Below are 23,093 nucleotides of genomic sequence, written 5' to 3' on the forward strand. Positions count from 1 at the left end.
AGGAATGAGAGCCAGGCCAGGGGCAAGGCACAGACCACTCAGAGTCTAAGAAGAGAAGTAACCAGGTTTCCATCTTAGAGGAAGAAACCTGGAAGGGAGCCAGGGTGATGGGTGGGAGCGCGAAAGGTGTGGCGAGGAACTAGGATGGAGGGGGATGTGGACAAAGGGGAGAAGGGACCTGTCAATCAAGTTCCTCCCTCTCCACCCCTACGTGCAGGGAGATGTGGGTCTGGCCATGGGAAAGCTGTATGGAAACGACTTCAGCCAGACGACTATCTCACGATTTGAGGCCCTCAATCTGAGCTTCAAGAACATGTGCAAGCTCAAGCCGCTGCTGGAGAAGTGGCTGAACGATGCAGGTAGGCCTTGGGGACATGACGATGGATGATGCCTTAGAGCAGTGGTCCCCAACCTTTTAGGCTCCAGGGACTGGTTTTCACAGAAGACAATATTTTCACAGACCCAGGGTTGCGGAGTGGTTTTGGCATGATTCAAGCGCATTACATATATTGTGCACTTTATGTCTATTATGATTACATCAGCTCCACTTCAGATCATCAGGCATTAGATCCCAGAGGTGAGGGACCCCAGCCTTTGAAGGTCTGCAGAAAGGGGCTGGTGACTGGTCTATGCTGGGGCTTTCAGTGGTCAACGCACAAGGCCCTTTCCTCGCCTCCTGAGTCTGGAACCAACAGAAAAATAGGACACTGGGGACAGGCTAATAGAGATGAAGATGTCAGCTTCATTATGGAAAAAGCCATGGAGGACATGGCTTTAGGTCTGTGGCCACAAAGACTTGCCCCATTTTATTCTCTACTCCAGACCTGCCTGGCCTCACCATAGGACTGCTCACCAGAGACAAAGGTGGGGTCTGCAGAGCCAACACATCCAGACTACTGTCTGGACTGTGTCTAGAGCAGGGGGATAGGGAAGGGGGCTCTCCAGGGTCTCATGGCTGGGAGGAGGAGGCAACAGGCACAACAAAAGATCTTTATCTGGCTAATTCTTGAGTAGGTTTTCAGAGGACAGCAAGTTACTGAAAGCTAGACTGGTTGGGAGAAGGAAATGGCAACCCACTCCAGTATTCTTGCCTGGAGAATCCCAGGGACAGAGGAGCCTGGTGGGCTGTCGTCTATGGGGTCGCACAGAGTCGGACATGACTGAAGCGACTTAGCAGCAGCAGCAGCAGACTGGTTGGGAAAGCGTTCCAGCAGGAGTGGGGTTTACAGGAGGATTCAGTCAGGCGTGGTGGCCATGGAGGCAATTCCAGGAGGCCCAGGGTATAAGCCAAGGGCAAAACACTTGGAATAATGAATGGAAGAGTTTGGTGTCAGGGAACAGCATGGGACAGGGTTCTTAACCACAGCATTAGCAGCATCTTGGGACAGATAATACTTTTTCATGGAAGCTGTCCCATGAATTATAGGCTATTTAGCAGCATCCTTGGTCTCTACACACTAGATGCCCGCCCCCTGTTGTAACATCCAAAATGCCACGAGATAGTGCCAGATGTCCCTGGGGGAAGAATGGGGGTAGTACAAAGTCATCCCAGGGTGAGAACCACTGGTCTTGGTGGAGAGGGAGGAGCAGAGCCAGCGGTGGGGCTGGGCTCTAGTCTGCAGATAGCGTGGGTTCATGGTTACTACGGGCTTCCCTGGTGGCTCAGATGGTAAAGATTCTGCCTACAATGCAGGAGACCCGGGGTTGATCCCTGGGTCATGAAGATCCCTGGAGAAGGGAATGGAAACCCACTCCAGTATTCTTACCTGGAGAATCCCATGGAGAGAGGAGCCTGGCAGGCTACAGTCCATGGTGTCACAAGGAGACAGACATGACTGAGTGACTAACACTTCACTTCCCAGTGGTTACTATGGAGAAAGAGGAGAGTGGGAGATGGGCAGCCAAGGGTGGGGCCCTCTCGAAGTCCTTCCACATGGAAACAAGGGAGTGGGTAAGGAAGCGTCCCCACCAGGCTGTCCCTTTGGCAGGTTTGACTGGAGCGCTGGACTGAGATGACCAGAGAGAGAGTCTTAGGGTCTTTGGGAAAGGACCTTGCTGATCTCTCCTGGCGTGACTCCCGTCTGTGCCTGAATGCTTCCGGAGGGCCCTCCCAGTTGACCCCTCACACCACCTCAGCTGCAGCACTCATGCTGCAAAGGAAGTGGCCTCACACCAGCCTCCGGCCGCCAAGGGCCATTGCTTTTAGCTCAAAACCCCAGTTCCCATTTCCCTCAGGATTCACACCCAGGCCTCCTTGTAAAAGACAGACCCGTGAGTGCCACTTGGAGCCCTGCCCTCACCCACTCACACCCACACATGCCGCTGATATCTGGGTGTCCCTGAACCATGACCGCAAACACTGGAGGCACCGAGGTGGGAGGCGTGGAGGACCTTTGCCCAGAGCAGTGAGGAGAAGCAGGATTCTCCGGCTGTTCCTGCTCCCCTGCGGGGGGAGGGTCCACGGACCTGCTGGGAGAGGGTCATGGGACCTCAGGTCCAGGGAGACAGAGCCTGCACCGGCTGCCTTCCCCTCTCTGAGCCTCTTCTCCTCTCCCGCTCCACGCAGAATCCTCCCCGTCGGACCCCTCCATGAGCACCGCCAACTCTTACCCCGCCCTCAGCGAGGTGTTCGGGAGGAAGAGGAAGAAGCGGACCAGCATTGAGACCAACATCCGTCTGACTCTGGAAAAGAGATTTCAAGATGTGAGCAGATCCTTGGGGTGGGGGCAAGTGGGCTGACTTGCACAGGAGGGTGAGCATACACGCACAGGTCCTTCGACACCACCCCTGAGCCCTCCAACACCTGCCCTGGGAAAGGGTCAGAAAACAGAGACCTGCTCCTTCTCCAGGCGTTTGAGTAACAGGCTGGGTTCCAGAAACTTCCTCCCCTACAGGCCCTGCTGGCTCTGACCTCTATTTGGTACCCATGATCCCTTGAGCCGAGAGATTTAGACTGGGATCTAGAATCCTAGTGGAGAGGATTGTATCTGTATCCAGTTGAGATAAAGGAAGCAAAGCCAGGTCATTGTGTATATATTCTTTACCTTCCTCACATTGCTTTGTATTTTTCAAATTATATACATAAAATAAATACTCATTGTAAAGAATTTGGAAAACACAGGGAAGTAGGAAAAAATTCACCACCAAATGTCATCTATGTATGTCCTTCTATTTCTTTCTTCTGCGTACACTTGCTTCTCTGGTGGCTCAGATGGTAAAGAATCTGCCTGCAATGCAGGAGACCTGGGTTCGATCCCTGGGTCAGGAAGATCCCCTGGAGAAGGAGATGACAACCCACTCCAGTATTGTTGCCTGGAGAATCCCATGGACAGAGGAGCCTGACAGGCTACAGTCAGGGAATTGTAAAGAATCGGACACGACTGAGCGACTAACTTTCACTTCACATACACTTAAATACTTGTGATCATATTACATACACACATTGTTTTGAACTTGCAGCAAAAGTGTATTCTGGAGTCAATATGTGGAAGCTAATAATACCAGTTATGTGCCCCATGGGAGCCGGGGAAGAGAAGAGGGATAAACATGTGTGGCCTAAAGAGCCTTTAATCAGGGTCCCTTAGGGACCGGCCTCCAGAGTTTCCATCCACACCACTCAGGTCCCTCAAGGATGTACCTGTGGCCTAGTTCTGCCTTGCAGGCCCCAGGCCTCCAGGACTGCTGCCAGCCCAGCAGATTCCCCTGTGCATGTGACTGAGGACTTGATGGCTGCATCCTGCTGGCAGGATGATGAGAGCTGGCTTTTCCTTTTGCTGAAGTTTCTCAGAGCAGCAAGAGTAAGGGAGGCTGTAGAAAGGAGAGAAAGGGGGCTAAGATCAAAGATTGAGTTGAGGGTGGAAGTGGTCAAAACAAAGGAGTGATGGATATATATATATTTGAGTGTGTATACAAATGTATGGGCTTCCTGATGGCTCAGTGGGAAAGAATCCACCTGCCAACGCAGGAGGCACAGAGATGCAGGTTCAGTCCCCGGGTTGGGAAGATCCCATGGAGAAGGAAACGGTAACCCACTGCAGTACTCTTGCCTGGGAAATTCCATGGACAGAAGAGCCTGGCAGGCTACAGTCCATGGAGCCGCAAAGAGTCAGACACAACTTATCGACTAACACACACACACACACATACACACATGCTTATCTCCTCTATAGGCTTGATGGGTCCACACATTTTAACTAGCATTTCCTATTCTGAGGTAGGCAGGAAGAAACCAGCTGAGAGAAGGTTTCCTCAGATTATGAGGAAAGAGGGGAACATGGGTTCTGGGGATTCAGCCTGCCCCACCAAGCTCATCAGCTTCTTTATTCAGAACTTCTCCTGGAGAAGAAGTGAGAGGAGGGCCTCCACACTGTGTCAGGCCCCGCGCTTGGCAGTTGACACACATTTCCTCCTTCAGTCTCCACAATAATCCTATACAGTAGTCATTATTACTCTCCTTTCATAGATGGTAAGACTGAGGCTCAGAGAGGTTCGGAAAGTTTCCTGAGGCCACAGAGTAAGGGCTAAAACCACTATTCCATCTTAGGTCTGATTCTAAAGCTTTTGCTCCATCTATTATTCTATCCTGCTTCCTGGAACATCTCTCCCCCACCTCTGATTCTTGGCCCTGTTCCCTTCTCCTCCTGATGACTCTGCCCCTTTGGTTTCTGTAGAACCCCAAACCCAGCTCTGAGGAGATCTCCATGATTGCAGAGCAGCTGTCCATGGAGAAGGAGGTGGTGAGGGTCTGGTTCTGCAACCGACGACAAAAGGAGAAGCGAATCAACTGCCCTGTGGCCACACCCATCAAATCACCCATGTACAGTTCCCGGCTGGTGAGTGGCCAGGAGCCAAACTGCCTGCCAAGCACTGGGGGAGATGAAGCCTGGAGGGCCAAGAATCTTCCCCATCCTAAGGAAGATGGGGGTGGGGGAGTATGGAGCAAATAAATAAGCAAAGAGATACTATATATCAAATATATATACTATAAAGTAGAGTAAAGAAGAATAAGGAGATAGAATGTGATTGTAAGGAGCTGGTGTTTCAGTAGAGGGGTGAGAGAAGGCCTCTCTGATAAAGTGAGATTTTATCAGGGATCTAAGTATTGAAAGGGAATGAAATATAAATATCTGGAGGAAAGAGTTGTTCCAGGTAGCGGGACCAGAAAATGAGAAGGCCTGGCATGTTTGAGGAACAGCACGGAAGCCAGTGTCACCAGGGCAGAGCAAGGAAGGAGATGAGGAGCGGGAGATGAAGGCAGAGAAGTGACAGGAAGCCATTCACCAAGGAAAGGTCTCAGAGGCCATCAAAGGACCCTGGCCTTCATCTTAAGTGAAATAAGATACCACTAGAGAGCTGCCACGGGCTGCCATTTGGAGATTAATCTGTGTGGAAGCAGGATACCACCTGAGAGAGGTACAACAGTCAGGCTTCGAGGGGGGAAGCTTGGGCGAGGGTGGAGGGCATGGTGGGGGGAGATGTGGTTGGACTCTAAATGGGTCTCCACCATGAAGCTGACAGTGTGTGCTGTTAGCTCAGACAGGAAGTACGAAAAATGAGGCCAAGATGACCTCAGCGGTTCTGACCTGAGCAACAGACTGGAAGGTGTTTCCATTTTCTGAGCTCATGGAGACTGTAGAGGAACAGGTTTGAAGGGTGGGGGGATGAGCGGAGAATTTAGAGCTGGTTATATTAAGGTAGACTTAACACCCTAGGCATCCAAGAGAAAGTGTCAAGCAGATGGTTATATCTAGGAATCTAGAGCGCAGGGGGAGAAGTCAGGGCTGGGAGAAGTTCAGGCAGACTGGGAGGCCTGGAGGGTAGAAAATATCTTCTCCATCCCTGGGACTGATGAAGGTTGAAGATTAAGGGAGGTGGGGATAATGGTGTTGTCCCCTTGTTTCTAGCACTCAAGGGTGGCTGAAATCCAGCCTCGTCCTGGCATATTTCATGAAGGCATACTATTGTTTATTCTTTTATCAAACGTTGATCAACCATCTACTATGTATTGTTCTTTGTACCAAGTGCTGGGGATACACAAATAAATAATATTTGTCCCCTGTCCCAGAGGACCTCCCTGCCTAGCAGAGGAGACAGACAAATAAAAAATGACACACACGATGGTTTCTCTCAGAGAATTTAGGAGCAGCGGCTAACAAAGCCTTGGGAGGTGGTGGTTAGGGAAAGCTTCCCCAAGGAGATAATTAATACCTGAGCTGAGTCTAAAACGACAAGAAGGAGTGAAGAGGCAAATAAGTGTGTAGGGGGTAGAGTTCCAGAGGAGAAAGTAGGAGAACCGTGGTGCAGTGGTGTGAAGCAGGGTGAAGAGGGCGCATGCACAGAACAGCAGGTGGGTCCATGTGGAGGACCATTGACAGATAAGACTGCATAGATCAGCAAGGACCAGATGGAAGGGATTGTGGGCAGGGCTGAGGGAGGTGAGGGCTTGGGGAATTGCTGACGGATTTGAAGCAGGGCGCTGGCATGATCACATTTGCTTTTTAGAACCATTACTCTGACTGCAGTCATAGAGGGTGGCTTGAGAGGCACCGGGTTTGGTTTCAGAGATGAGTTAGATGTGACTGCAGTTATCCAGTAAAGATATGATGAGGGCCGAAGCAAAGCCATTTGGTAAGAATGAGGGGGATGGGAGAGATTCAGGAGGTAATTAGAAGGTAGGATTATTAGGTCTTGGTTAATGACTTGAAAACTGGGTGGGGGCAGGGAGAACCATAAAGGGAAGAGCGTACTCTGGGATGCCTCTCTGCATTCAGGCCGGACTGACAGGGTAGAAGTTGGTGCCGATGACGGAACAATTATACACAGGGGAGGAGCTGGCTTAGGAGTAGGAAAAAATGATTTCAGTTCCTTTTTTTTTTTTTTTCATCTGGCTGTGCTGAGTCTTAGTTGTAGCATGTGGAATCTCGTTCCCTAACCAGAGGTCAAACCCTGGGCCCCTTGCGTTGGGAGCACAGAGTCTTAGCCACCGCATCTCCAGAGAAGTCCTGATTTTAGTTCTTTACACCATTATGATATACAGTAAGGCCTATGGGTCACCCAAGTAGGAAAGTCCCCGGGCACTTGGAATAATGGGTCTGGAGTTCAGAAGGAAAAGCCAGGATAGAGAAGTGAGCTGGGGAGTCATAAGCACACAGGTGGTGGTCGGAGTCCTGGGTCAGGAGGGTCTCACCTGTGTAATTTGTACAGAAGAAGCAAAGGAGAAAATCGAAATCCCAACCCTGGGAAACACCAGCATTTGAGGGCTGGGCAAAGGAAGAGGACCAAGGGGAGAAAATGAGAAGGTGGAGCCAGAAAAGGCAAGAAATTGCAATGAAGTGGGTGAAGCAGCTGTAAGGAGCCCTGAAGGATAGCCATGGGAACACCAATGAAAGACCCCCAAATCAGGATGGGATGCAGGAGGGCTGACTCCCTAATTTGTTTGGAGAACAGGTTAGGAATTCATAAAAGAACAGCATAGCCAGCAGAAGGAATAGTCTGGGACAGGCATCGAGTTCTGAAACTACACGATGCATCTGGGGAACCACAAGCTTTTTGTTCTGGCTGGAGCTAAGGGTTTAGGCCTAAGACAGGAGGTCGATGAGAGCTGGATCATGGTGGGCCATGGATGCTAAATTACCCTCGAAGCTATGAGGAGCCATTGACAATTTGGAGTTGGAGACAATATGATGTTCATTGACCATTCATTTCTTAAATATTTATTGAGCACACACCATCTATTTGGCACTGAGATGTGGCAGTGCACAGCATCATTATTGGTGATCTCCGCTTAGAGTCTAGCAAGGAAAACAGACATTAAACAAAATGCACTTTGTGATGAAGCCTCCAGAGAAGGCGTGTGGGTATTTGAGGGACCAAGCCTAGTCCAGGTGTCGGGGACTCCTCTTTGGAATGATGGTCACGTTGATGGCAGAATAAAGAGTAGATGCGAATGGGGTAGGTCTGAGTTGGAGGTGGGGAAGGGGAGCAGGATGGCGGGGCAGAGGGAGTGTTGGGAAGAACATTCTCTGCAGAGGAAACAGTGTGTGCAGAGGCCCTGAGGCTGGGGTGGGCAGGGAGAGGAAGCACAGAAGGCTGGACTGGAACACAGGGAGGGAGACAGTGTGTGAATGAGGGCGCTGGAGCAGTAGGCAGGTTAGATCCTGTAGGGCACTGTAGGCCACGTGAAGGAAACCAAACCATGCCATGAGAGATTTGGAATCTTTAACGATGGGGCTTCGTCTAGAATAGTTGGGAGGTAGCTATCACCTCAGTTCAATCCGAGCTGGGGACACCAACGTGGAGAAAAGAAGTGGGAGGCATGGAAGAGCCGTAAAGGAGCATCATGCCTTCTCATCATGCGTTGGATACTGAGCACCTGCCAAGTTCTGGGTGCTGCAGCAGACACTGAGGATCCAGCAGGGGACCACACAAGCATCACATTCCCCTCATGAAGGCTCCAGCCTAGTCAGGGAGAAAGATGTTAAATAAATAGTCACATTAATATTTGCAGTCAATGCTAAAGGAAAACAGTGCTGAATATTCATTGGAAGGACTGATGCTGAAGCTGCAATAATTTGACCACCTGATGCAAAGAAGAGACTCCTTGGAAAAGACCCTGATGCTGGGAAAGGTTGAAGGCAGGAGGAGAAGCGGGTAGCTGAGGATGAGACGGTTGGATGGCATCACTGACTCAGTGGACATGAATTTGAGCAAACTCTAGGAGATAGTGAAGGACAGAGGAGCCTGGCATGCTACAGTCCATGGGGTCACAAAGAGACGGACGCAACTGAGCTCCTGAACAGCAACAACAGTACTTGTGGCATCCTGAAGGAAGAGTGTAGAGAAAATGCGCTAATCCGGTCTTCTCCTCGGGTCTCACTGGAACATTGTCCTTGGGACTGGGACATGGTTTCTTCTACTTCTGGTGTGACGTAATCTCCAAGGTAAACTGTTAAGCAAAAAAAAAAAAAAAAAAAAAAGAAGAAGAAGAAGAAAGAAAGCAAAAAAGGCAAAATTATTCAGAGCAGTATGGGCAGAATGCTACTATTTATATAAAAAAAGGGAGAGCCATATCTCTGCTTGCACATGTATAGCCTGTCTCCAGATAGAAGAGAAAAAGCTGGTTGCAGTGACGAAATAATTATTTAAAAACAACAACAACAAATGGCTTGGGGTGTGGCAGCAAGGGGTGGGCAGAGGAAAAGAGGGAGGGAGATTATTGATAGCATCTCTCACCATGCTGCCCCACACCTGTCTCCACCCTTCATGGGCCCCCAGCCTACTAAAGAGGCTCCTTGTGGAAGGGCAGGTCAATGAAAGCAGCAGAACCATTGCAGACTGATTAGGAAATGAGTACATGCTGCATCCTGTCGGCACGGGGTGTTCCAAACTAGGGGAGGGCAGGGGTGCCCAGTCGCAGCTCCCTGAGCAGAACCTCCCTGCGAGGTTCTGGGTGGAGGCTGATCCGAGTGTCCCAGGACAGCATGAGAAGATGAAGGGGGAGGAAAAGTATGCCGAGTTCAGCTCCAATGAAGAGGTAAACAGCAGCTCAAGACACACGAGTTGACAGCTTCTGCAGGAGGGCAGGGAACTAACATTTAACAAGCCGGGTACTCTTTGCCAGGCATTGAGTTAGAAGCTTAATGGACATTATCTCATTAAACCTTAATTAAAAGAAAATATGAGGGAGGTGTTACTGCTGTTTTACGGATGAGAAAACCAAATCTCAGCTTAAGTAATGTGCCCCAGCTACACAGACAGTGGTGGAGCCAGGCCTCACTCCCAGATCTGTTGGGCCCCCATGTCTATTTAGGATAGTAATACTGAGGGTTGGGATTCCTGGACTATGTGGGAAGGTTAAGCTACAGTATCTTAGGTACCTTCCCAGCCCAGAGTTGATGATGCTGTGAGGTCTCCAGGGCAAGATGCAAAGCTTCAGAGACCTCACACAGTTCATCTCCTCCAGGGACCTCCGGAGAGTGGATGGTCCATTCACGCATCAAGATGTGAAGCCTGTGACAGGATGGTTAGGGCTGAGCTCTCCTGCCCAAGCAAGTGCAGGGGTCTTAAAAATAAAACACAAGCATTTCCATTATTCTTTTTTTAACGTTTATATATTGGTCTGCATTAGATCTTAGTTACAGCATGCAGGACCTTCATTGATCATGTGGGATCTTTGAGGCAGTGTGAGGGCTCAGTAGGTGCATCACGTGAGCTTAGCTGCCCCATGGCATATCAGTTCCCCGACCAGGGATCAAACCTGCATCCCCTGCGTTGGAAGGCGGATTCTTAACCACTGGACCCCCAGGGACGTCCCCACAGGGGTCTTTTAAGAACGAAGAAGAAGGGACTGGAAATAAAGCAGCCATCCCACAGTGTCAGCCACAGCAGCATTCTGGAGGCATGCTCCTCTCCTCACCAGGGCATCTGAGCAAGGCCTCTTTGGTCTGGTGGCCAAGCAGCCTTGCCAGGGATCACACTGCAGAGAGGCCCTGGCTAGGGGTCCGCAGGGAGTGGCAGGAGCAGGGCAGAGTTGGAGCTGGGTGGTGTACATGGTCCAGAGCCTTTCCTGTGACACAGAGCACAGGGCATCGGTTTGGGATTAGGAAACCATCCAGGAAGTGAAGCCCTAATCTCTGTGGAGTTTACGGCCCAGCACCCTGGGAGAAGATGGAGACAGAAGCGGAAGAGAATGTTTACAAGCTTCTCTCACCTTTCAGGTATCTCCCTCTGGATCTCTGGGCCCCCTCTCTGTCCCTCCTGTCCACAGCACCATGCCTGGAACAGGTGAGCTCTAAAAATAAGGTCTACTAACATTCTTTTAGATAATGGGATAACAGAACTGCAGGATATTGACCTAAGTCAGTTCAGTTCAGTTGCTCAGTCCGACTCTTTGCGACCCCATGGACTGCAGCATGCCAAGCTTCCCTGTCCATCACCAACTCCCGAAGCTTGCTCAAACTCATGTCCATCAAGTCAGTGATGCCATCCAACCATCTCATCCTCAGCATTCCCAAAATGTGTTTTAGAAGATGTTAACATTTTTTCTAGGAGGAAAAGTCTTCTGTAATCAAGTAAGTTTGGGGAATGCTGAGTAGGTAAAGTTTGAACAAGTGTTTTTGTTTTAATTGTTGCACTTCTCGGCCCACTTTACCTACAAATGCCTTATACATAAAAATGAGCTGAACAGAAGGCAGGGGTTAGAACTCTGTTTTTCAAAAAGTATTTCAAAGAACTAGATAGGGTGACCACATGTCTGGATTTGCCCAGGACAGCCCCAGAATCTGATGGTCCCCTGTGCTGATCTCATTATCGATACTATTGCCTTCGACCCTTCAAATCATCTTAGCTTGGAGGATGAAATCTATGCCACCTTACCCACGGAATGTTGTTTGGGAAACCTGAATACAGGAGTTCAGTTTTATCCAGATTTGCCATATTAGAGAGGTCACAAAGAGGTTTCAGGGAAATGAAGCAAGTTGCCACAGGCCACAGAGCTCTTTAGTGGATGGCTGGGACTCCTCCCATGCTCTTTCTGGAAGACCACGTACCATGTGGAGATGGGAACCCCAGAGAGGCTGGCCATCTTAATGTGCTCTCGGCTTCTCTTTTCCTCCCCGAGCATTCTTCTCTCCTCCTCGCTTCCTTCCCTAAGCTTCCGCTTCTCTTTCTCATCCTGCCCCTGGGTCCCAGGCTGGATATGCCCAGCCCAGGGTGTACCCTTGGAATGGGAAGGTTTTGGCATCCACCCTCCCTGTGTTTGGCAAGTCTTGGACTTGTGGAACCAGCCATGCCACTCTCAGGGCCTGGGCCGGGGAGCAGTATGTATGGTGAGGGCCCCTCTGGGGCCGGGTGTTGATGCTACCGTGATAGGAGGTGGGCAGATGGGTGGAAGGGGGAGTGGAATAGGGAGAGGGTGAGACCCCTTGGGGGATATGTGCCTGAAGGTTACAAGGTCCCTGGAGCCAGCCTCATTAATTCCCCCCTGTTTCTGCCTCTTCTTATGCTCAGTAACGTCATCCTGTTCCCCTGGGAACAACAGCAGGCCATCTTCTCCTGGCTCAGGACTCCAGGCCAGCAGCCCCACTGCATCTCAAAATAGCTCCAAAGCGGCCGTGAACTCCTCCTCCAGTTTTAACTCTTCAGGGTAAGGTGGAGGGAAGAGCACCAAGACACCTCCTCCAGGGCCAAGGGACATGTGAGAAGCTGCGTCTGGGGCTCAACACCTTGGGGAAGAAGGCTTGTCACGGGGGAGGCAGGGAGAGGGCGGGGTGCCGAGCCAGACTGGACTCTATCCCTTGGGAGTGGGATTTAAAAGAGAAGCCTCAGCCAGTCCTGGCAAAGAGCTGATGTCAACAAAGCCAAAATTTCCATCCTCACTGGGAGGGTGGAAATTTCCAAACACTCCTGTCGAAAAGGGCCAGGTCCTTCACTGGGCTTCAGAGAACTCCCCTTCACGCCAGTTCCAGCTGCAATGGGGGCGTTCTGCCCCGAGCCTGAGCTTCCCTATGTAGCTGATGCCCTGGGAGAGGGGAGGGGTGCTCCATCCTAACCTTGTGCTCCCACCCAGGATGCAATGACAGAAGCAGCCTGCAGAGCCTTGATGCAAAGATTCTCCTCTAAAAAGTGTTCCCAGAGTGGATGCCTCAAGAGGTTTCTTCCCCAGTACAGAACAAAACAAGAGATTGCAAGTCAGGCAATTAAAGACCTGAGCTTGTTTGAAGAAATGAACCTGTTTGTCCAAACCCAAACTGTTCGGCAAGGCAGCCAGCTCTTAAGGGCCAACTGTGGCATACCCCCAAAGCTAGGAGCTCCTCAACCACCCCCACCAAAAAGAAGAGAGGAAAACATATAATGGACATTAAAAAAAATTGTTCTGAGATATAATTCACCTTCCATAAAATTTACCAATTCAGTGTACAAGTCAGTGCTTTTTAGTGCATTCACAGGATGGTGCAGTTGTCACCATATCTGATTCTAGAACACTTTCAGCACTTCTAGAAAAAAACCCTGTTTGTACCTGCTAGTGCTCACTGCTCATTCCCCTTTCCTCATGGTTAGAAGCTGTCCAATTGACTCGTTCCTTCCTTCCTTCTAGATCTTGGTATCGATGGAGTCATCCCACGTACCTCCACTGAGACCAAAAAGTTTCTCCTCTGCCATCTGGCCCTGTATTCCCCACCAGAAGGAAGGGAATCATGCCTTCTCTGTATGGACAGATTACTTTCAGGAGAGAGTGGAAGAGGATGAACCCAAACTCTTGTCTTCTTCAGAGCAAGCGCCTCCAGAGATCTAAACTGTGATTGAACCGTGTGCTGACTCCTAGCGCTCTTGAAACGCACATCCCTCCTAGGAGTTGGTCATTTTTACCTTCCTCGCCTGCACCCTTCTCTAAATATTTCAGACAGTTTCCCTGCTGCAGTGGCCTTTGAAAAAGGACTTTTTATTATTCTCCAGCTCGTCTCCAGTTCATTCTGGGCACAGCCATTCACCTGGTGCCAAACTACCAGAGCGGGGAGAACGGGTTTTGACTCTGAACTTAGCCACAGTCCGAGAACTGATTCTAGAATCTGCGAAAAGATTTGAATCTGATGTCTCCATCAAAGCTTTGATGTTTTTTATGTTCAGCAAAATTTTCATTTCCCCCCACTTTCTCTTTAGCCTCGTCCCTTTTTCTAGAACCAAATCCATTCATAATCATGTTCTCCAAATTACCTCCTCTTTACTCAGTCCCCTGGGCACATTTCTCTGCCCACAGGTGCTCTTGTGTCTGCTTTGTCTGCTCCAGAGTTCAGGAACACTTGTTTCTTCTCTCCTTCCCTGTGTGTCTCCTCCTCTCCTTCTCTCCCCTGTCTCCTGTTGCAGAAGGAGGAACACGAAACCAAACACACAACAATTATGCTGGCAACATACCTGTATATAGCCCTTTCCTTTTTTTGCATTATGTTCTTCTCTCCTTAATGTGGAATTTTCCAGCAAAATGTTTAACTCAGGTGTGAATTTTGAAGATGTCTCTGTAATATATTATCTTCTTTAACAAAAAAGAAAGAAAGAAAAAAAAAAAACCAAAGTGTGAACTACTGTGCTAGCTTCCACAGGAGTTCCCATGTGGGCTGGGAATCCTTGTTGATTTTTGCAGGAACATTCTTTCTCCAGTCTCTTTCTTTGTGGGCCAGTGTATAGACCTGTAACATGAAGCCATTGTAGAAATGGTCACTTTTTTTTTTTTTTAAAGACTGCATAGCCAAGAAAATGTTGAGATTCAAAGGAATCTCTCTGTTCCTAAATAAATTTGTATAATGATATATACAGTATTCCACTATTGGTAAGAAGCTACTACTACTAAGTCGCTTCAGTCATGTCCGACTCTGTGCGACCCCATAGACAGCAGTCCACCCGGCTCCTCTGTCCCTGGGATTCTCCAGGCAAGAACACTGGAGTGGGTTACCATTTCCTTCCCCAAGGCATGCATGCATGCTAATCACTTCAGTCGTGTCTGACTCTGTACGACCCTACGGACAGCAGCCCACCAGGCTCCTCTGTCCGTGGGGTTCTCTAGGCAAGAATCCTGGAGTCTGTTGCAATTTCCTTCTCCAATTGGTAAGAAGAGGTTTAGATTATTCTGTATCTTTTGTTGTGGGGGAAGGTGAATGCATATAATGAAACAGGATGGATAAAGTGTTTCAAATTGGTGGATTAAGTTTATTACTCCCCCAACTGATGCTGAAGATGACATACATTAATACAGGGCTCTGGAGAGGTCAGAGATTCTACTCTTTTTGACTGAGCAGCCTTGAGGAAAGTGTAGGTACGAGATTGGCTTCCTCATTTTGTAAGTGGGAAAATGGTAAACGTATAAGGTCAAGTTGTTTGGAGACTTATGAGCTGAAGTCTGGGGTTTATCCCTCATATCTCAGAAATCCTAAAGGTCGTGAAAGTGATAGATATTTGAGACAAGGGATGATTCAAAAGTCAAGAATATTTGGCTTTTGAAGGCACTGTGACTTTTGAAGAGGCAGTTGAGAGGCAAGGAAGCTATCCTTGTGGTCTTTCTTGGATTAATAAAAATTTAAATACTTAGCCATTTTTGAGGCAAACATTGAGCTGTAGGAAAAAGAGACGCTTCAAAAATGTAATGACTGAAGGGAAGAAACTAAAATTAGCATTAAACGTTTGTTGCAAATAGTAATATCCAAAGGGGAAATCTATATCCAGATAACCACAAATTAACTGGGTTTTTTTTTTTTTTTTTGGATGGGGCTTATATAAAAAGTAATATTTCGTTTGGTGAAGTGGGAGAAAGCCTATTGGTAGTGGTTACTTTGTCAAGAAAATATCTAGTTGAAAGGAGCTAGGTATGCACCAAAGAGACAAGAGGAGCCTGCAGCAATAATTTAATTGTATAAACTACTCTGCCACCCATAGGCCCATCTGTGCATACACACTTGAGTGTGCACTGTTCTTTGTACACTTGTGGGTGCCAGAGTAGACACTTTCCTGCAGCAGTATTGGCTACTTTGACACCTTGTTCAGGTGAGTGCTGAAAGTTACGTCCTGCACTGTCCATGAGTCTGGTGTTCACTCATTTGACCCTTTAACAAATATTTTATTTTTTCAGAGCAGTTTTAGGTTTACAGCAAAATTAAGAGGAAGCTACAGAGATTTCTTGTACACCTCTTGCCCCCATATATTCATAGCTTTCCCCATGATCAACGTTATTCACAAGAAAGTAATTTTTGTTTTTAACCAAGAATGAATCTACACCAACACATCACAATCACCCAGAGTCCAGCATTAAACATTTGTTAGCTTACCTTGGAGTTCTCTCTAGATGTCGTACCTTCTCTAGGTTTGGGGAAAGTACAATGACGCATATCCATCACTATAGTATCATACAGAGTATTTTTCACTGCCCTAACAACCCTCTGTGCTCTGCCTATTCATCTCTCCCTGCCACACCCTTACAGCCTTTTTACTGTCGCAATAGTTTTGCCTTTTCCAGAATGTCACATGGTTGGAATCATAGTATATAGCCTTTCCAGATAGACTTATTTCAATTAGTAATATGCATTTAAGTTTCCTTCATGTCTGTTCATGAGCTTGCTAGCTCATTTCTTTTTAATTTTGAATAATATTCTAATGTCTGGATGTACCACAGTTTATTTATTCGTTTCCCTACCAAAGGACATCTTGGTTGCTTCCAAATTTTGGCAATTATGAATAAAGCTGCTATAAATATCTGTGAACAGGTTTTTGTGTAGTCATACATTTTCAGTTCATTTAGGCAAATACCAAGGAGTGTGATTGCCAGATTGTGAGTACATTTAGTTTTGTAGGAAACCACCAAACTGTCTTCCCAAGTGGCTGTACCACTTTGCATTCTCACCAGCAATGTTATTAGAGTTCCTGTCGCTCTGCATCCTTGCTAGCCTTTGTTGTCAGTGTTTGGGATTTTGGTCATTTTACTAGGAATACAGTGGTATCTCATTGTTGTTTTAATTCGCATATCCCTGATGATATGATGTGGAACAACTTTTCACACACTTATTTATCATCTGTGTATCTTCTCTGGTGAGACGTCTATTAAGATCTTTGGCCCATTTTTAAATCAAGTTGTCTGTTTTTTTACTGTTGAGTTTTAACAGTTCTTTGTATATTTTGGATAACAGTCCTTTATCAGATGTGTCTTTTGCAAATATTTTCTCCCAGTCTGTGATTTCTCTTCTCATTCTCTTGCTCTTGTCTTTTGCAGAACAGAAGTCTTTCATTTTAGTGAAGTCCAGCTTGTTAATTATTTCTTTCATGGTCTGTCTCTGGTGTTATATCTAAAAAGGCAACACCATACCCAGCATTGTTTAGGGTTCCTCCTACATTATCTTCTAAAAGCAGTTCCCAACCTTCTCGGCACCAGGAACCAGTTTCATGGAAGACAATTTTCCACGGACCAGGGGGGAGCAAATGGTATGATTACCATCATGGTATATCAGGACGATTCAAGCACATTATATTTATCACACAGTTTAGTTCTATTATTATTATTACATCAGCTCCACCTCAGATCATCAGGCATTAGATCCTGGAGGTCGGGGACCTCTGTTCCAGGAGTTTTATAGCTTTGTGTTTTACATTTAGGCCTGTGATCATTTTGAGTTAACTTTTGTGATGGTGTAAGGTCTGAGTCTAGGTTCATTTTTTCACATGTGGATGTACAGTTGTCCCAGCTCCATCTGTTGAAGACACTATCATTATCCTCTTGTATTGCCTTTGCTCCTCTGTCAAAAATCAGTTGACTATATTTATGGGGGTCTATTTCTGGGCTATTTGACCATGCTTTTTATAAAAGAAATAAACAGAATTGTAGCCTACCTGCTCAGCCTCCAGTAGCTTCCATTAACTGTTGCCTTGGAATGTTGCTGAACAGACTCAAACCTAAAAGGGGGTACCAATTCACTTTTCATGTCTGCAAGATCCTGTAAAACTCATCATTCCAGTCAAGTTTAACTGAAGCCTGGTTAGCTTCTTCAGCATCTAATTAGGCACAAGAGAATCAAAGGGCAACAACCAGTCCTTGTCTAGGAGTAAAGTAAGGGAAAAAGAATTGTTGCTGCTGCTTTGTGAATTTTCAAACTTTGATCTTTAGTAGACTCAAGACTGATGGGTTCAGCTGTGGACTCCTAATACTAAGAGCTTTTGGTCCAACTGAGAGGTGAGAGGATGAGTTTAGTTGCAGACTCAAATTAAGAATCCTGTCCTGGAGCTCAACCTAATGTTCTGTGATAACCTAGAGTGGTGGGAAGGGGCAGGAGATGGGAGGGAGTTCAGGAGGGAGGGGATATATGTCACTGAGTCGTGTTGATGTGTGGCAGAGGCTAACACAATATTGAAGAGCAACTGTCCTCCAATAATTGTATTTTGCTCTATACCTCTCAATATCATACAATGATAATCTTTGATAATTAAAAAAAAATAGTAATAGATAAGCTAAAAAAACCAAAGAATCCTGTCCTGGGCCCCCAGACTGCTGGCTCGGTGCCCCTTCCCACTGTGTACTTTGCTTCCCCTGGCTACATTCATGGACTGTGTTTGCTGACTCTTCCGTTTTCCTGATGGACTGTGGGGAGCTCCTTGTAGCTGTCTGTCTTTTTCTCTGTATCCTCATGACTAGTACTGTGACAAGGACGCAATAGGCAATTCAGGTTTTCAAAACTTGAATTCTTTCTTTTAACCTCTAAACAACTTCTAATAGGAGCTGTGAATGAAGAACACATAGTACCATCTTGGAGGAGACTCTAGGGGAGTGGAGGCAGCCTACCTTTGTGGTTAAGAGTATGACATCCAATGCCATATTGCCTGGGTTCATTACCCAGATCTGCCTCCTACCAATCATGTCACTTTGGGCAATTTCCTTCAGTGCTCTGTGACTTAGTTTCTCACCTGCAAAAATGGGGATAACAACAATATCCATCTCCAAGAGTTGTTGTGAGAATTAATGACTTAATATGTATATATATGTAAAGTGCCTGGAACAATGCTTGATTAATAAGTGTTATCTGTTATTATTGTGATTATTATGGTTATGATTGTTATTGTTAGTAAAATAAATTGATGGAGAGCTTCCTGTTCCCTGAACAGGCCAGAACTTTCCTGGGGAACCCCACGGTTGACAACCCTGTGATTTGGTGGAACAAGGATTGTGGCCAAAGATACAAGAATTAATAAAACTTAATCCCAGGTAATGGAGTTTGAGCCTGGAATCCCAGCCACTCCAGGATAAAGGTCCAATATAGGCTCAACTGGAAGAACTAGCACTTTCCCTCACGCCCTCAGCCATTAGACTCCTGAAGCCTTTAATTCATATTCTGTTCTTTCCTGAGAAATGGTGGCAGCAAGAAGATAATTCCAGATTCAGATACTAGAAGAACTGTAACAAAAACAAATGGGAAAAAGTTGAGATATGCATACCATCTATTCATTTGGTGAAATGGATCTCTCCTCGTTTTCTTTCTTCAAGCTATTATTGTTACTTATCTGGTCCATTCCAATCCACTTGTGACAGGTTGTCTTCTCCAATTCATTTTATATTGATTCTCATTGCGTATCTATATAGCAGTGATTCTGAACTTTGCTTATACAGATAATGGAATTATCTGGGAAACTTAAAAAAAAATTGACACACAGATTCTGATTTACTTTGCCTGGGATGTGGCCCAGGGAAATGGGACTTTCAAAAACTCCTCAAGTGAGTCTGTTGTACTGTCATGGTTGAGATCCGCTGCCTGAATGTGCACACAGATCGCTGGGGACTTTGTTAAAAATGCAGATTTGATTCAGTAGATCCAGGGTTAGGGTCTGAGAATCTGTGTTTTTAACAAACTCTCAGGTAATGCAGATTGGAGTAGCAAGGACTTGAGAACATGAGAAAGTTATTCCCTTGCCAAAAATCATCATAGGTTTCCTGTTATCTGCATAATATAATGCCTCAGCCTGGCATCCTAGGCTAGCATCAGTAATGAAAGGTTCTCTAACATCAGTGCCTCCCAAATATGACTAATCATCTGAGTGATCTATGAGCAGGTTTTAATAGACATAGATTCCTGAACCTCATGCTAAGCCTATTAAAGCACAACCTTTAAGGTGCAGCCTGAACAAAGGGTGTTTTGAAAACACTTCCCAAGTGACCTAGAGGGGCATTCAGATTTAGGAGTGCCAGTATGCTTCCAATATACATTTGCAGGCTCACTTCTCATTCATTCAAGCAGCAAAAATTTATTGCACCTGCCTTTGTACCAGGTAGAGGTACCAGGGAAACGAAGATGAGAAGAGTGTGATCCTGATTCTTAAGGGGCCGGCAAAACAAATGACCCAAACTATTTACTATTCCCCAAACATGGCCTAAAGTCTCACCCTTCTGCTCAAGGTCTTGTCTTCTTAAGAATATCTGGGCCCCTCAGCATCCTATCATTGCCTGTCTTGATCAAGCATCCCAGATGCCCTCTTTCTAAAAATTAACTAATGAATTTAGCTGTACTGGGTCTTAGTTGTAACATTCATGATCTTTAGTTGTGGCATGTGGGATCTAGTTCCCTGACCAAGGATTGAACCAAGGCCCCTGCATTGAGAGCATGGAGTCTTCACCACTGGGCCAATAGGGAAGCCCCTTAGATGCCCTCTTTACCCCATTTGCATCTCCACACTTTCATTTAGCTATCTCTTCAAACTCACTTTTATTGGTATCAAAGCAGATTCAGAGAAGAGAGAGGATTAACCCAAAGTGAGGTAACAACAACAATAATTAACATTTATATGACAACTTCCATGCGCCAGCCATTCTATAAGCACTTTACACATGTCAAGTGTGTAAAATTCTTGCAATAACCCAATAAGACAACTATTATTATTACTATCCCCATTCTGTGGATGAGAAAACAGAGGCATGGAAAAGTTAAGCAACTTGTTCAAAGATACACAGTCAGTAACCAAGCGGGATTTACTCTTAAAGCCTTATTCTCCACTGCCAAGGTAGTGAGAGGGCTGACCTGAGAAGGAATAGGTAACTTCTGATTTTCAGGCCTGAGCACTTTCCTGGAAATTAGTTATTTCTGTGCCTGTTTAACTTAAACGCAAAAGTGAAATCCCCCACAGAGCCTAGTAGGGGGGTAAGCACTTAGTAGGTGCTCTCCAACTGGTTATGGGATGGGCCGTCACATCGTGGGGGCAGGGGATGGATAAGTGTTCTAACAAAGACAACAAACAAGTAAGCAAGGACAACAGTCCGCAGGTCTCACGTCACTATTAGGTCACCATCACCCCTCACACCCCCGCCCCTCGCCTCCCCAGGCCTGCGTGACGAAGAGGGGATCCTCCCGCCCACTGTCTGAACAGTCCCGGGTCCAGCTCTGGCTGTGCGCTCCGTCCTCCCAGCCAGCAGGTGCCCCCAGACCCCCGGCTCCTCCTCTGCCGCCGACAGAGCCTGGTCCTCCCTCCCTCTTTCCGCTGCTTCCTGCTCCCGGGGATCCCGGTCCTGAGCTCTGGGGCCGAGGCGCCCGAGGCTTTCCCGGGCGCTGGACCAGGTAACTGCGCGGGGCGAACCGCCCGGCTCCGGCGGCCAGCTTGGGCTCCGGACGTGGGTGGCCTGGCATGCCTGGCCCGCTGAGGGGGGCGAGGGTGGGAGAAGGAAGCCGGCAGATGGCCTGGCCTGGCCTCTGAGGGGAGAGGGCCTCCCTCTGCCTTTGGGCGCCGACGGGATACCGGCATAACGGTCCGGCTCAGGTGCGCCGCAGCCGGGTGTGGCCGCAGCGCAGGGGAGGCACGTCCAGGGGAGATGCGCTCGCCGTGCCTGCCAGGCGCCGAGGTTGCCGCTGGCTCCAGCCACGCCTGCTCCGAGGCCCGGAGCCAGGTGGGCCCGCCCAGCGCTCCTCCTCCCGAATCTGGCCCTGGACAGGGAGGAGCGAGGACTGGAGCCTTAGAATTCTGAGTTGAAACGGCCATCGGCCATCTAAATACCCTGCCATCCTTTCCCCCAAGAGTGAAAAGCCCAAACGCGGAGATGGAGTGACATTCTCAAGGTCACAGCGTTGTATCTGCCATTTACGAATGTCTATTCTTTTATTTGTTTGTAAATGGGCTACTGTTCCCTCTGTTCTGCCAGGGAATTAGGATTCAGGGAAGAAGACTCTAAAAATACTAATCGGCATAACCAAAAGAGCTGATCCGTATTACTCTGGCTGGTGACCCTGGCCTTTAAAAGGAAGTGAGAGAGGACGGTTCTTTTCACCCGGGGTCCTTTGTACTTCTGGCTCTTGCTCGGAAAACTGGCCTGGAAGTTTTACAAAATTCTCTCAGCACTCCTTGTCAGAACTGGGCTGGATTATAGAGTTTTATCGGTCATTTTTCCCTCTGCTTTCTCTCTCTTTTTAACTGAAGCTCCAGAGGTGAAAGTGATTGGTCCACACACTCACAGCTATTTAGGGGCAGAAATAGAATTGGAACTCAGGTCAGTGATTGACACCTGCTGTTTTCTTGAGTAGAAATCTGGTTTCAGATGAAAGCTGTACTGCATTTGACCTTCATAAAGCCCTCTTGGGATAGCATTCTTGGGAGTGGCTTGTGTACTGATGGGTATTGGTCCATAGATACTATTTCACTTGTCAGAATAGGGTTAAGCAGTGAGTGTAGCCATGCAGAAAATTCCTGCTGAGATGAGACAGATATCTGAAATTTTTTTTTAACTTTTTTATTTGTACTTTCAGTAGAGGGGCTAATGAATATTAATAAGGACATCTTGGTTATTTTCAGATTTTTGTCCTGTCTGACTCTATTGACTCCATTATTTTCATTCTTGTCCTGGTATATTTATCACTAGTAAGACTGTCAAAATGTAGCTTTCTGACTTTGTTTCATTTTTAACTAATTTCCTTAAAGATATTTTTATATATTAACAGAAACTCCCCACTTGTCCCTCAAAATCCTGCTTCCCACTTGGCCAGTTTTTGAGTTGAATTACAAAACTGAATAGAACTAGCTTCTTTTTCTTTCCTTTCAAAATATCTAAATCTTTGTTTAGTTCTGTCTTCAGGTTTACCTCATTTTGGTTTTGACTGGTAAACCCATAATTCAAACCCAAACTTCAGTTTAGTATCAGTTTAAAACCACATTAAACTCTCATGTGTCATATGACTTCTAGCAGAGAACACAAGTGGTGGCGGTATTTTTCCATGAGAGCTTCTTATTGGGATTTTTGAAGTATGAACACATCTAATACGTGCATTGTATTACTTGTGTCTCGTAGTCCAAGGTCAGTCATCGCTGGGAGGTTATTGACATTTACTCATCATTACGGCATGTTATGTTAGACTGTCTGCTAACTCAGAATGCAGTGCCTGCTTTTCGGTTTACTGTTTTGACCAGTTATCTCTAAGGAACACGCAATCAGAATTACAGCCACACTTCAGTGGAAGATTCTTGGCAATGTAGATAAGGAAAAAGTATTTCTGTGAAGGTAATATTTTTGTACTGTCTTACAGTAGAAATGAAGACATATACTCAATGTGACCCGATGCTGTTTTCTTAGGGTGCATTCTTTGTTTTTCTGGTTTTGG

At 46.9% G+C, this 23,093-nt stretch overlaps 1 protein-coding gene across 1 annotated transcript in view; it reads left to right on the top strand.

The window, feature by feature from the left end:
• Positions 1 to 13,133, top strand: part of POU2F3 (POU class 2 homeobox 3) — an 84,724-nt gene extending 71,591 nt beyond the window's left edge. Inside the window, exons 8-13 of the mRNA XM_052653236.1 lie at positions 218 to 359; positions 2,567 to 2,703; positions 4,671 to 4,832; positions 10,716 to 10,782; positions 12,007 to 12,142; positions 13,094 to 13,133. Of these exons, the coding sequence (XP_052509196.1) occupies positions 218 to 359; positions 2,567 to 2,703; positions 4,671 to 4,832; positions 10,716 to 10,782; positions 12,007 to 12,142; positions 13,094 to 13,133 (684 nt within the window). The remainder of the gene's footprint in view (positions 1 to 217; positions 360 to 2,566; positions 2,704 to 4,670; positions 4,833 to 10,715; positions 10,783 to 12,006; positions 12,143 to 13,093) is intronic.
• Positions 13,134 to 23,093: the final 9,960 nt, after the last annotated feature.

This window comes from Budorcas taxicolor, chromosome 15, assembly GCF_023091745.1.
Source record: "Budorcas taxicolor isolate Tak-1 chromosome 15, Takin1.1, whole genome shotgun sequence".
Lineage (NCBI taxonomy): Eukaryota > Metazoa > Chordata > Mammalia > Artiodactyla > Bovidae > Budorcas > Budorcas taxicolor.